The sequence below is a fragment of the Microtus ochrogaster genome, chromosome 16 (assembly GCF_000317375.1).
Source record: "Microtus ochrogaster isolate Prairie Vole_2 chromosome 16, MicOch1.0, whole genome shotgun sequence".
NCBI classification, from domain to species: domain Eukaryota; kingdom Metazoa; phylum Chordata; class Mammalia; order Rodentia; family Cricetidae; genus Microtus; species Microtus ochrogaster.
This window is the reverse complement of record NC_022018.1, coordinates 13,271,602-13,285,941: the sequence shown is the minus strand read 5'-3', so window position 1 is coordinate 13,285,941 and position 14,340 is coordinate 13,271,602. Positions and strand designations below refer to the sequence as shown.

The following is a 14,340-nucleotide window of genomic DNA, read 5'->3' as shown; positions in this document are numbered from 1 at the left end:
TCCATGAAAAAAAAAATGAATGGAAAAATTAAATTCTCCCCCTTTTAGCATTCCTTAGTTGCTTGTGTTTTTTTTTTTTGTCTATGAGTGAGAATTCATGAGATTTCCCCCTTCTTTGTTAGCATGACTATATTGGTATTGGACTTATTTAGGTCTTTTTCAGGCAGCCATATTGTTGAGATATCATGGATGAAGCTTCCTTGCCCTTTCTAGGGGACACAACCTAAATCAGATTTCCTGGTCCTCTGATTCCTACAATCTGTGTGCTCCCACTTCTACAATATGCCCTGAGCTTTGCGTGCAGGAGTTGTGACATAGAGGTATTCATTGGTGCTGTGGCCCATGATCACGTGTTCTTTGTATTTTGACCTGTTATTTATTTATTTATTTTTTGTAATGGTCTCCACCTGTTGTAAAAAGAAGTTTCTTGGATAAGGATTGAGAGCTACAATTACTTGTGGATATAACGATAAGTATTTAGAATGCAGTTGGGTGTCATGCTAATTTAGCAAAGTAGAGGTATGAGGATCTCCTCTAAGAACCTGGACATTTGGATTGCTTTCTAGTAACAGGAACATCATCTGTATACTGCTATTCCTCCTATCCAGACCCTCTCCCATGTCATGGTCCCCACTTTCTTTTCTGATTTCTGTGATCATTACTCAAGGTTATATATTCAAATCTGGAGATTTGGATCTAGGAACTGGTGATGAGAGAGAACATGGGGCAATTGTTTATCTGGATCTAGATTATGTCACTCAGTATGATGTTTTCTAGTGCCACCTATTGACTTATAAGTTTCATGATTTTATTTCTCTTTGCAGCTGAATAATATTGCATTGTGTACATCTGTCACATTCTCATTATCCAGTGTCAAAGGACACTGGGTTCATTTCTGAGCTGTTGTGAATAGAGAAGCATTGACCATTGCTAAGGAAGTCTCTATGGAGTCTGTTGAGTGCTTTGGGTATATGCCAAAAAAATGGTATAGCCTTGTTATATAGGAAGGTTTTTTTTAATCCCTCTTTTAAATAAATGAAAAATAAAGGATACATTACCTAAAATACCACAGAGGTGGATAAATGCACCTCCTTCAGACACTCATTAAGTTTTCCTGCCTCAGGCATTGAGCATCCTTTCTCTGGGTCCATGTACTTTGTCTTGTGTTCCCTTCACCATCCATTCCCACCCTTTCAGAGGTCTCCCTAAACAGGCTATTACACACTTCTGCTCCAGTTCTCTTGTCTCTGATCCACTCATGTGGCCTCTGTCCAAATCAGCTCAGGCACTCGTCACCTGGTGCTCGGCTATCTCTTTGTTCGGGTGTAACCAAATCCTGGTTTTCTGATTGCTTCAACCAAATTGCAGAAGGCACAAATGAAGTCATCTGAGATACTCCAGTAAGGTCCCTTTCTGCGGCACACAGGAGAAGGAAAGTGTAAGCGTCTTCTGGGGGTGATGGGAAAATCAACTCCCCGGCCAACTCTCTCCCAGAATCTCTGTCCAATCATTAGACTCATCTTGGCCTTTCCTCCCTCTTCTGCTGAACTGAATTTGGTGCATCAGAATCAGTTCTCAATACGCTCTCTCTTTCACACACCTGTCTTGAGAATTTTACAGTTAATTTTGTAACATAGCAAAACAATTTCCTAAGCTTATTTTAGTCAACTCAAATGCTTGGCTAAAATGGAATCAAAAGGACTAATGTATTATTACAATAGCATATCAGTTACATACTATGAATTATAAAGTTATTTTAAGCACACAATTCTTGATATATGACTACTAACTTCAAATAATAATTGAAGGCCCCATTGTATTTCTACTATAACAGGGAGATAAAAATCAGTAGTCAGGTACAGATGGACTTACCACTCATTTCTAGAGCTGTAATGAGCCAATACACCTAAATTCAGCAAGTGTAATGTAGAGCACGGACCCCGGAGACAAAAGTCTAGGGTGGAATCTCAGCTTTCCTTTTCTAAATGTGTGATTAGCTAGTACTTAAGATCCTGCATATGTGGTTAGCCCTTAAGAAGAGAAAGTAGCTAGAAACATTTTAAAAGTTGCATGACCTGTTCATACAGAGTTTACCTTTGGGCTGATTTTTATTTTCTGCTATATTTCTCACTAGTCTTTTAAATACATGTCAAGGCATGTGCCTTAAAATGACAAGGCATTTCAATATCTGTGGAATAATTCAAGTTTCAAACAGGAGATATCTAATAAAATGGAAATTTTATTGAAGGTTTCTGGAAATTTTTCAGTTTTAATTGTTTTTACCCTAGATATTTTGGTGAGTGCTTGTTGTTTCATCAGTTTATCAAAATTCCTATCAGCTCATTTTAATAAAATACTTAGTGAAGTATTTATGCATTCTTAATATACTTAAATAAACACAAATATGTTTAAGTAAAAACATGTATACAATCTTAACACATATGAGATAAATTCAGTGGAAGTTATAAGTACCTCATTTAAGTGATATAATGTTGTCTGTGATTAACAAATACATGGACATTATTTTTAAAAATGTGCTGGGAAGTGTTCCAGGTAGGTTACTTTTGCTCCAGTGGATAACCATAAGTACTATATGTAGATGAGCCGAACTAATTAGACCCTTGGGTTTTTAAAAATATAAATAAGAGGACATAAGTTTTGGTGGGGAGAAATTGGGGAGGGAGAAAGTTGGGAGAGGAGTAGGTGAGGAAGCAGGAGAGGGTAAGATCAAAGTCCATTCATTGTTTATATGTATAGAATTCTCAAAGAATAAGTAAATAATGAAAAATTTACATTAGGCCACGAGCTGATGGTGTCATCTTGCTGCCTAGTTTAATAGTGAGAACCCAGAAAAGTCTAAAGTTATGTGGTCCAAACCTTCAGGCTTATCATTTATGATTTAAATTTTCTACAGGGATGCTTGGCTGTGTGTCCTGCAGAACCCTCTTTCCCCATGTCACTTCTCTCAACTAAGGCTTTATGAAAAGCATGCCACAGACATCATGAGTTGATGTACTCTAACGAGGGCCTGCAGCGCAGGTATCCTGGGCTACTGATTAAATGAAAAGTCCACATACTTTCAAAATCAGTTCAGCTCATGGTTGGGTTGACAGCCCTGCTTTTGGAGAATGCTTCTTCGAGGCTGATGACAGAGGCACATGTTTCTCTTGGTGACATTCTGAAGTCAACAGCCACAACTTTCCCCTTAGGATTATTTTAATATTACTTTACATAATTCAGAGAGAGAGAGAGAGAGAGAGAGAGAGAGAGAGAGAGAGAGAGAGAGAGAGAGAATTGTGCTAGGTCCATTTTAGCTAAGATGTAACCTAAAAATGAGGTAATGAGACTTTTGTCCCAGCTTGTCTTTACTAAGTTGTGTGTCTTTGAACACGATGCTGCAGCTTCATGTCAAGTTTCATTATCTTCTAGATAAAGGCAAATGGGTATGTTTTAAACTGCTAACATCTGGATGGTTTGATAACTAATGACTAAGAAATCATTTTAGTGAATGCCTCTTTCTCTGCCCATCCCTGTTTCAGAGATGTCTTGTATGGTGAGCATCTGTCATTTGGCTCTAAACAGATCTCACTGCTCTGATTTCACTGATTATTGAAAGGGAGGGTTTCAACTCTTGTTTTTCTTCTGAAATTAGAAGATTAGATTAAAGGGGCTGTGTCAGAGAACATAAGAGTGTATGCTCTAATGCCAGCAGCTGTGCACCTTCTCAGTGGCCACACCCAGGAAGAAGGCTGTTCAATGCCCTTGCAAGTGTGTCTTTCAGAATATCAATTATCCATGAAAGAGATGTCTTAGATTTACCCAAATGTCAAGATCTTGCTTCTATTGCATGCAGTTTTTCAGAAATAAAATCAGAGAAAAGCAGCTGTTGTCCAAAGCATATTCTTGAACAAGACCTGTTACATAAATTCTTATCAAATGCTGACTAATCAATTGCTTTAATAAGACCTTATCCTCGTCCTTCCTAACAGCACCAAGGAAAAATTGGAGTTAAGTTTAATGTTGGGACAGATGACATCGCCATAGAAGAATCCAATGCAATCATTAATGATGGAAAATACCATGTAGTGCGTTTCACGAGGAGTGGAGGCAATGCCACTTTACAGGTGGACAGCTGGCCAGTCATCGAGCGCTACCCTGCAGGTAAGCAAGGTTTATGGACCTGTGGACAATTTTGTGAAAACCAACTGGAAAAGCAAAGCAATGTTTGCATCCATTTCTTAAAATTGTGGTTTTTCTGAGAAACCATAAAGTATTAATTAGACTTTAGAGTCATGTCAATGTAATGCTGTCCTAAACTGTTCTTGCTACCATGTACAAACAGCATTTTATAGATGAACTTGAAGCCACACATTACCGCTTTTAAAATCCAGAGCATCAGTGCAACAGAAAAATGCGCACATAAAAAGCACAATCTGTCAAAGCTTTTTATGAAATTCTTGCATTTGAACAAAAAAAAAGGCTTTGTCAAAAGTAACAGTTAAAATTTCCATCCAAGGGAAAGAATATTATAACACTTTTTTTTTTTTTTTTGGAGAGCAAAGCTGTTTCTTTAACAGTGACACACAACAGAGACTCATGAAACAGGCGAGAAGAGCAGGAGGCAGGCAGAGATCCAGCCTGGAGTGAGATGACAAGAAACACAATTACAAGAAACATGGTACCACAGGTGTAAAGCTATGAGTAAAGGGAGTTCATTTCATTTTCATATAACCATAGTGATTCATAAGACTTCGGAGGTGATCGTGCTACTCAGCTGAAGTCTGCAAAATATTCCTTTTTAAACAGCACACAACTTATCACATAGTATAATTAAAAATATAAAACCAACTAATATTTTGCACAATAAAACTAATAATAAGAGTGAGTGCAGAAGGAACACCTCTGTTGGAATTATTCACTTCTTAGAATAATTTCATTAATTAATTATTAATTAAGTAATTTGTTAGTTAAATACTAGTTTTCTCTGCAACTAACCCATACCAAAGAGATGAAATATCTTTGGCACTTTTCTGAGCTTTTTCTGAGTTACATCAATCTCTACTTTCAGAGTTCAGTCCTAATCTCTTCTGTTTTGCAAATGCTTGATGAGTTAAATTAATAAACTAACCTCCTTATGACAAAATGTAAAATCAAGAAAAATGAATCATGCATCTGGAAATTGTTGTAATACTGACAAGTAGGAAGCGTTCAGTGAGTGTTTACCAAGTTGGTATTCTGGAAAACATCAAGAGCACCTTGGCCTATATAGTGAGCTCCAGGATACCCAAAGCTACATAGAGAGGCCATAAATCAAATGAAAGAAAGAAAAAGAGAGAGAGAGAGAAGAAGAGAGAGCAGGAGGGAGGGAAAGAAAAGAAGAGAAGAAAGGAAAGAAGGGAGGGAGAGAGGGAAGAAGGGAGGGAGAGAGGGGAAGGAAAGGGAAGAAGGGAAGGGGAAGGAAAGAAAAGGACAAAAGGAAAAGAAAGGAAAGGAAAGGAAAGGAAAGGAAAGGAAAGGAAAGGAAAGGAAAGGAAAGGAAAGGAAAGGAAAGGAAAGGAAAAAATATTAGAAATATATTAAATAATCAGAAGCTAGTACAGCATAATAATTAAGGAACAAGTATTTAGAAATAATTGTGACAATTACAATCTTTTATATCTAGGCATGCATTCTAGGCGCCCTTTCACTAAGGAGAACTTTAACTAATATTAATTAATGAAAAGTGAGCAGACTTCCAGTTATTATTGTGAAGGACACATGTGATGGCCGACATATAAAAATATTATAGCACTCATGAAAATGCATATATATTATACATATAAAAACACATTACTGCCAAGCATGATGAAGTTCTGAATGTGTTGTGCGCATCTGAACTTAACGTTGTGAAGATCAGAGAGGCCTCACCATTGTGTCATGTTATTACCCTCTAGTCACCTCCTCTGCGTACACGTTAGAATGATGCTGATGGGGGGAAGCACACGGGAATTTCAAACATCCTTTTCTCAAGCAACGCAGCCATAAAGGCTGCATATAAATTTCAAAGTGTGAGTGATCTAGATTAAAGTTTTTAGAACAAAGTGTTTTTAAACTATGAGTTCAATATCATGGTCTAGTATATATCTTTTATATCAGCTGTGGTTTGGCTATTTTTATTTTAAAAATTTAGGGAGGTTATTTTTCATTATAAAAGCCACTAGACTAATGCTTTTACCACCAAATCCTATAATCAGAGAATCAGGAACAGAACCAACAGACTATCTTTCCTTCCTTTTAAAGTGCCTGCACTGCAAAATATAAGGGTTGAAATTAGTAATTAAGGATAGCACTTAACCTTCCATTACAGGGCTTTGTGGTAAGTGCTTTTCTATGAAGCAATTTATCTGGTAGCGACACTATACGTTTAATGAAAAGCACCTACAGCATTGACCATTGGTATTATTCTATAATTGTCTGGAAGGCTTTCATAGAGAAACTAATTAGTACGTGTAGGTTTTATGCTCTTTTAGAGGAAATGCAATATTCCTACAACCCAACAATACACATTTAAGAATAAATATTGAAATTTCTGAACATTAAACCTCTTATCCATTATTTTCTGCGCATGAAGCAAAGTACAGAAATAATATTTTGCAATCCATTTAAAGTTGAGAAAACTGTTTCTTATTTCTTGTCAGTTAAAGCTCTAGAATATACTGCATCATTAACCACTGATTTGTTCCTAATTATAGTTATGAAAAGTATGTTCTCTCACATCAAAATAGACCTCTTCAAAACCTTTAATCCACAAAACCTTGTGTCATTCACTGCCCACAACCCAAGATTATTTTCAATAAATTAGTTACTTTTGAAAATAAAACTGTCTTCATTTGCTACCATAGTATGTGAAAAAATACTTTTTATATCATTATAAAGTTAATGAGTAATTTTATTTCAATGAATACATGTAGCCTATCTATAAATATATGTGCAAGAAACATATTAGGATAATATTTTAGCAACAAGACAACTTTTAACTGTTCAAGATAGTACATGGGAAAGGCTTGTATAATGTTCAACTAAGAATACAACACTCAAAAACAAAAAGCAATACAACAGATTTCAAGAAAGACAGATTAGTCTGCAGTAAGTGATTTAAGAAACAGTGGACAAAATTTAGGTCTTTTAAAGTATGCATTTATTGGGTATAATTAGTAGGTGGAGATGATGATTGAAAACATTCATGAAACTGCTAAACAGCTCACATGCTAAAGAGAAAAGAATGCAGAGGAGTGAAAAATTAGCAGGATGAGTATAGAATGTCCTCTAAGCCCTTGAGAACAATGAAAGAAGAGATGTTTTCGATTTTTAGTCTCTTCTCCTTCTCCTCCTTTTCCCTCCCTTCCCCTTCCTCTGCCCATCACCTCTCTTTCCCTTCCTTCACCCTTTCTCTTTTCCCCTCTGATACTTCCTCTTCCTTTCCATTTTTCCCCAATTTTTGCCTCTTGCTCTTTCATTTTACTGTTAACAACACTCAGCTTTCTAATGTTACAGTGTTTCATGAGGAGGTAATACACAGCAATGAACTGGAAATCTGGGGTGGGATGGTAGAGAGAGGGAGGGAGAGAGAGAGAGAGAGAGAGAGAGAGAGAGAGAGAGAGAGAGAGAGAGAGAGAGAGAGAGAGAGAGAGAGAGAGAGAGAGACATTGGATTGTTAGATTGTCTGGCCTGGGTGACAAAAAGAATATTGTACACCTATCAAAGTCAACCCAGGGAAAAATTAAATGGTTATTGGAATTAAGAGAAAGGAGCAACTGAAGGTCTGGAGAACTATGACAAAGTCAATTCTTTTTATTTTATTTTATTTTATTTTATTTTGCTTTTTCGAGACAGGGTTTCTCTGTGGCTTTGGAGCCTGTCCTAAAACTAGCTCTGTAGACCAGGCTGGTCTCTAACTCACAGAGATCTGCCTGCCTCTGCCTCCCGAGTGCTGGGATTAAATGCGTGCGCCACCATTGCCCGGCTGACAAAGTCAATTATTTAGCGTAGAGGGGACTTACTTTTTTCTAGCTATGCAGTTTGTTTGAAGTCTTAGAGGTTTTAGCTAAACATTTAATCCTTTGTTTATTGGCTAAATCTGATAAAAAAAAATTCAGGTCATGGAAAAGCCATATATCATTCCCTTTAAATTCAACCCATTTATTTAAATGAATTTGGCACTCATCTTTTAACTCATGTCATAATTAATATATTGATTATTTAAGACAGTTCATTATTTTTTAATTTATTAATTTATTAAAGATTTCTGTCTCCTCTCCGCCACTGCCTCCCATTTCACTCCCCCTCCCCCAATCAACTCCCCCCTCTCTCATCACCCGAAGAGCAGTCAAGGTTCTTTCCCCTATGGGGAGTTCAAGGACCACCCACCTCCTTCCAGGTCTAGTAAGATGAACATCCAAACAGCCTAGGCTCCCACAAAGCCAGTACGTGCAGTAGGATCAAAAACCCATTGCCATTGTTCTTGACTTCTCAGCAGTCCTCATTATCAGCTATGTTCAGCGATTCCGGTTTTATCCTATGCTTTTTCAGACCCAGTCCAGCTGGCCTTGGTGAGTTCCCGATAGAACATCCCCATTGTCTCAGTGTGTGGGTGTACCCATCGTGGTCCTGAGTTCCTCTCGTGTTCTCTCTCCTTCTGCTCCTGATTTGGACCTTGGGGTTTCAGTCCGGTGCTCCAATGTGGAACTCTGTCTCTGTCTCCTTTCATTGCCTGATGAAGGTTAATATCCAGGAGGATGACTATATGTTTTTCTTTGGGTTCACCTTCTTATTTAGCTTCTCTAGGATCACGAATTATAGGCTCAATGTCCTTAAGCCTTTGCTGGAGAGGTTGTGGAGTAAGGGGTACACTCATCCATTGCTGGTGGGAATGCAAACTTGTGCAACCACTCTGGAAAGCAGTGTGGTGATTTGTCAGGAAATTCGGGATCAACCTACCCCTGGACCCAGCAATACCACTCTTGGGAATATACCCAAGAGATACCCTATCATACAACAAAAGTATATGCTCAACTATTTTCATAGCAGCATTGTTTGTAATAGCCAGAACCTGGAAACAACCTAGATGCCCTTCAATGGAAGAATGGATGATGAAAAGTATGGAATATATACATATTAAAGTACTACTCAGCAGTAAAAAAACAAAACAAAACAAAACAATGACTTCTTGAATTTTGCATGCAAATGGATGGAAATAGAAGACAGTTCATTATTTAGTGTTAAAAGCTGATTATTTGTTAAGGTTGTTTTTAACCAAGTTTGGGTTATGTGTGATATAATTAAGAACATCTACTTTATTTGCAGTCATAGCACTTAGAAGAGAAAATAAACTTCAAAGCCCTTCTATTCTAGCTTCTTCTTGTTTAAAACAAACAAATTTAACCTTGAACAGGCCACCTTATTTTCTGTAGGTTATTACACCAGTTCATAGCTAGTCAAAGTGACTGACTCTTCTCTGTTGACAGAAATTCAAATAACAGAGAAAATTGGTGAAGACTTTGATGTAGCAGTAGTATAGCCATTAAAGTTTCGGGTCCAACTTGCTTGATTGCCCTTAGATGCATATGTACTTCCCAGTCTGCTATTTCTGGGACACAGATGCAAACAAAGACTATGAGGATTAAACACTAGTACATGGAATGAAAGTAACTTCTTAAAAAAGACACAGAAACTTGGTGAACACTAACTTTCTAAATCAGTAGCAGTCATTAGTTAGGCACTCATTATTTTTAAACTTTACCTGAAAAACTTAATTAGTGAATTAGGTAAATCATTACAGATAATTAGAATTATCACCCTAAAATCTTTAAGGACTTGAAGGAGAAAGAGTATATCTTAGCAAAAGATTTGTCTCATGTTCTGGTTAACTGCATAAACTTGATTAAACCATTATCAACAGATTCTAGGATCTATATTAACCTTTGGTAAGAAAACATTGTCCTTTGTTTGCTAATTTTCACTGAAATGCAATTACAGATATGTTGAGTATTTGTTGCAGTTTATCAGTGTTTGGCATAGTTAAATATCCACCAATATTAGTTTCCCACACTTCGTCTTAGGTTCTTTGAAATATGAAAATAGGTAGCTAAAACTCTACTTTTTTTTTTTTTACATATCCAAGTTTTATTTTATTTTTTTTTACATTCTACTTTTTTTTTTAATGCCGTTCTTCATGGAGTTCAAATTTCCTAAGACTTTGGAGCTGTTCTTGATGTTAAAGTATAATATACATTTTATTGATCACTGTATTAAATACACTTCACTAAAGTTTACCAGCTAAGCATTGAAGAAATCTAAAACTATGAGACAAAGTTCATATTTTTTAGGAACTTTAATTGTTCCTATATTTTTTTAGGCCCTGGCTATTTTTAAATACCAGTTTACTGCTGATTTGGGAAATATTAATTGTTGCTACTTTGCTGTTTATTTGTTTAAAGAAAAGTTCTTCTGGTGGTTTGGTGGATTTTGGACTCATTTGGACTGCATACACTCCAGAGCAAAGATCATGTACATGTTTTTCAATCAGTCTCTATAGAACAACAGAAGTAATGGATATTATATCAACCACTCTGAAATCCATTATAAAAATAGAGGTCTTGTAGTGTTTCTGTGAGTTGACTTTTTTGTTTCATCCTTGCTATATATTTACAGGAATGTTTGCTATGTTCTAATATAGGAGACTCAGATCTATTCATAACCTCTATAAAATGGTCTACTAAGTCTGCACTATCTGCCTCTTACCAGTATTCTACTCTATTACACCTGGTCCAGATTGTCACAGGACTGATTTAATCATTGTCTATATGACAATTCAGAAGCATGATGGCCCTAGCAGGACATTTCTTTCTATTTTTAAAACATACTTATTCTTCATTCTAGAAAACAAACATATTCATAACTGTTTATTGCAAAGGAAACATACATGGCCTAAGTAGCTAGATTTTCTTTCAGATATGCATTATTATTATTATTTCTGACAGAATTTTACTGTGAATAGTGGCCGGGTATATAAATCAAAGATCTTATCTATTTATTCTACTAATTTAATCTTCCCACTTGAATAAGTTTTGCAATGGAGACATGAAAGTAGTATATAACATCTTGAGAAAGAGCTCAATAAGATAAGATGGCATTTATGATTGCCTAGCAATTGATATTTGAAGCTAAATTTAAATTGAACTCACTAAAAGAATTAAGTATATTTTGAAACATTTAATGAGTATCATTTTGTTCCAGTTTGCCAATTTTAATGATACTTTTTACTTTGAAATTCTCATATTCTATTTCTTAGGAACCAATAAATAAAAGCAATATTCATTATCACTATATCCATAAAATTTACTAAGTGAAGTATATCTTATATTATAACCTAAAATGACATTCATGTGACAGGATTCCTATTAAACTTCCTCTTTTATCTTTAAGTTTTCAATGTGTACTTTAACAATTTAAATTCTTAGCACGATAAAGGGGTGTTCCAGTCATGATTTACTTAAGTGAAGTCAGAGCATTGCCATGCATAATTTTGAATAAAGCAGCTAAAGATGATGACAGGTTGCATTTAAGAGTTTTTTTCCTAGAGATTTCAGTTGAATAGTGAATCTACCTGATGACTGTAAACAATGAGTGTGGATATGAGTTTGTCCCTATGAATATATGCCTGAAGACGCTGTTAGACGTGGTGACTCATGCCTATCATCTCAGCACTCAGAAGACTGAAGCACACTTCCTTACTTTATAATTTAAAAAATAAGTGGGTACTAAATATCACATGACTAGTAAACCCTGGTCAAGAGATGACAAAGCATAAAATGGTTAAAATTTTCTTCACTAAGTAGAAGGACCTATGTAAAATACACAAGAAAGTAACTGTCTTTGGTTATAGACATTCTATAGGTCAATGTTTCTAAACCTTCTGAGAGTTTCTGCCTATAAAGAAACTCTGATGAAGCAGAAAATTACACATATATTTGAGTTACTCTCTAAATTGTGCATTTGACTTTTCAAACTTGCCTCTCAACATCAACAAATAAACCTTGAGTACATTTGCCTAGGAACTGACTCCTCAGTTCCAGATGATCTTTACAGATGCCGAGGTTTTAGAGGAAAATATGAATATGCTCTCAGTAGACTAAGTCATTCTTTATTAACCAATGATTTCATCTTATTGGTGTATCCTTTACTCATCATATTCCTTTCTTATAAAAAGACCAATTTCTCTTATTTAATTTTAGAAAATTTTCTTTTTAAAAATAAGCACAGTAATGACTCTATCCATGAAGGAAGTCAGGGTAGAAGTCAGGGCAGGAAACTAAAGGCAGGGACGGAGACGAAGCCTTGGAGGAATGCTGCTTACAGTCTTACTCCTCTGGGCTTGCTCAGCCTGCTTTCTTACAGCTCCCGTGACCACTAGCTGGCACTGCCCACAGTAAGATGAGCCCTCAAACATCCATCATCAATCACAAAAATGTACCACAGATTTACTCACAGCCCAATCCGGTGCTAGCATTTTCCAAAGCAAGATTTCTTCTTCCCAGATACCGCTATCTTGTATCACGTTGAGATAAAACTAGGCAGTACAAATCCTGAACAGTATTTTCAGCAGGGCTAAATATGTGAATAACAAAGGCAGAGCTGAGGGACTGAGACCTTAGAGATGACTGTACTGTAGGTTGTAGATTAGATTCCATAATAAAGCACGTTTGTTAACAACTTGCAACCTGTGAAGGCTCAGCAGGTAAAAGCACTTTCTACATTGCTCTGATGACTGATGACATCTAGAACTCAAATAAGAAGCAAGGCTCACACCTGTAATCCCAGCACCCCCTGCTCTCTTACCATGACATGGCGGGTAAACACCGAAAAACTGGTTTTCTGACCACCACATGCATATTGACACTCTCACAAACGATATACCTGCAATAAATAAATAAAAACAAATCCTGGTGAAACATAATAAACACTGGACTTTAATTAACACATGACATTAATATAAATTTGTTGGTTTGAGATTTGTCAAAATTTTTCTTAAATTACAGCAGTGAACAAAAAGCATCGAACTCCCATTTCTTTCAGCACTGACAGACTCCTATAAGCTAAAAGCTCAGAGATGAGTGCCACTAAAAATATATTTTCCTCACTTATCTTTATATTACTTTTCTGGAAAGAAGTTTTAAATGACAAAACTTTGTCTCTTTACCAAAGTAATAAAATCATACATATCTGTTGCAAATAATTGATATATGCACATGAATATTTTGTTATTAGAAAAGTATGTTTATTTCTATAGAATATAAGCTCAGGTCAGTAACAATCCTAGGTATCACCTAATCTAATATTACAGAGTTTTCTTAAGACCCAATGACATAATATATGTGAAAAGCTTTTGAAGTATGAAGCCTCTAAATAGGCTGATATTAAAGTTAGAAAATGATAATAAATATCTTACATCAAATTTAGCCTCATGGATAGAATAGTTCTCAGAGGCAGACTTTAATCTCATGCATTTTCAAGTCTGTTTTGTTTTTATCTTTGTAAATATACCTGCATTCAATAACAGCTGAATTCCCCCAACCCTGCTATCACCGACTTGACTTTCCTCACATTAACTTTTTTTTTTTTTTTTTTTTTTTTTTGGTTTTTTGAGACAGGGTTTCTCTGTGGTTTTTTGGAGCCTGTCCTGGAACTAGCTCTTGTAGACCAGGCTGGTCTCGAACTTACAGAGATCCGCCTGCCTCTGCCTCCCAAGTGCTGGGTTTAAAGGCGTGCGCCACCACTGCCCGGCTGTCACATTAACTTTTATTGAAGTAATTTGTCATCTTGAGTACATTTTCTCTACTGGTGGTCAAGAGATTTAAAGTGGCCATTGAAAATTCAGAGCAGAGGAGACTCAGCATAAGTCCATCCAGAATACCACCATATACATCTGCAATAAACAATTTCAGCTGGAATTATGAGATATAAAACTAGGCAGAACAGAGGAACATTTAGCCTCATTTTTCTAGATAATGTCAACTAATTGATAACACACCATCGTAATTCTGCAGGGTCACCTTTGCTGGAGCATCTTAAAACTTGGAGTAGGGCCTTCAGTTCGCTCATTTATTATTTTTATTGCTTAGGGCAGCAGAAGATTTAGACAAGAGTACATTTTATGGTTAGAGGAGAAACAAACAAATGAAGCTTTTAAAAATGCACAGGTGGCTTGGCTAAAAAGAGAGACAGGATGGTCACAATTAGAGGATTCCTGTACTTTATAGAAATGAAGTTCACATAGAAGGTTAAGTCTACTAAGTTGACTCT

The 14,340-nt window shown here is 36.1% G+C and overlaps 1 protein-coding gene across 1 annotated transcript in view; it reads left to right on the top strand.

The window, feature by feature from the left end:
• Positions 1–3,392: 3,392 nt before the first annotated feature.
• Nrxn1 (neurexin 1) overlaps positions 3,393–14,340 on the top strand; it is a 172,704-nt gene continuing 161,756 nt past the window's right edge. The window contains exons 1-2 of the mRNA XM_013349005.2: positions 3,393–3,443; positions 3,990–4,161. Of these exons, the coding sequence (XP_013204459.2) occupies positions 3,393–3,443; positions 3,990–4,161 (223 nt within the window). The remainder of the gene's footprint in view (positions 3,444–3,989; positions 4,162–14,340) is intronic.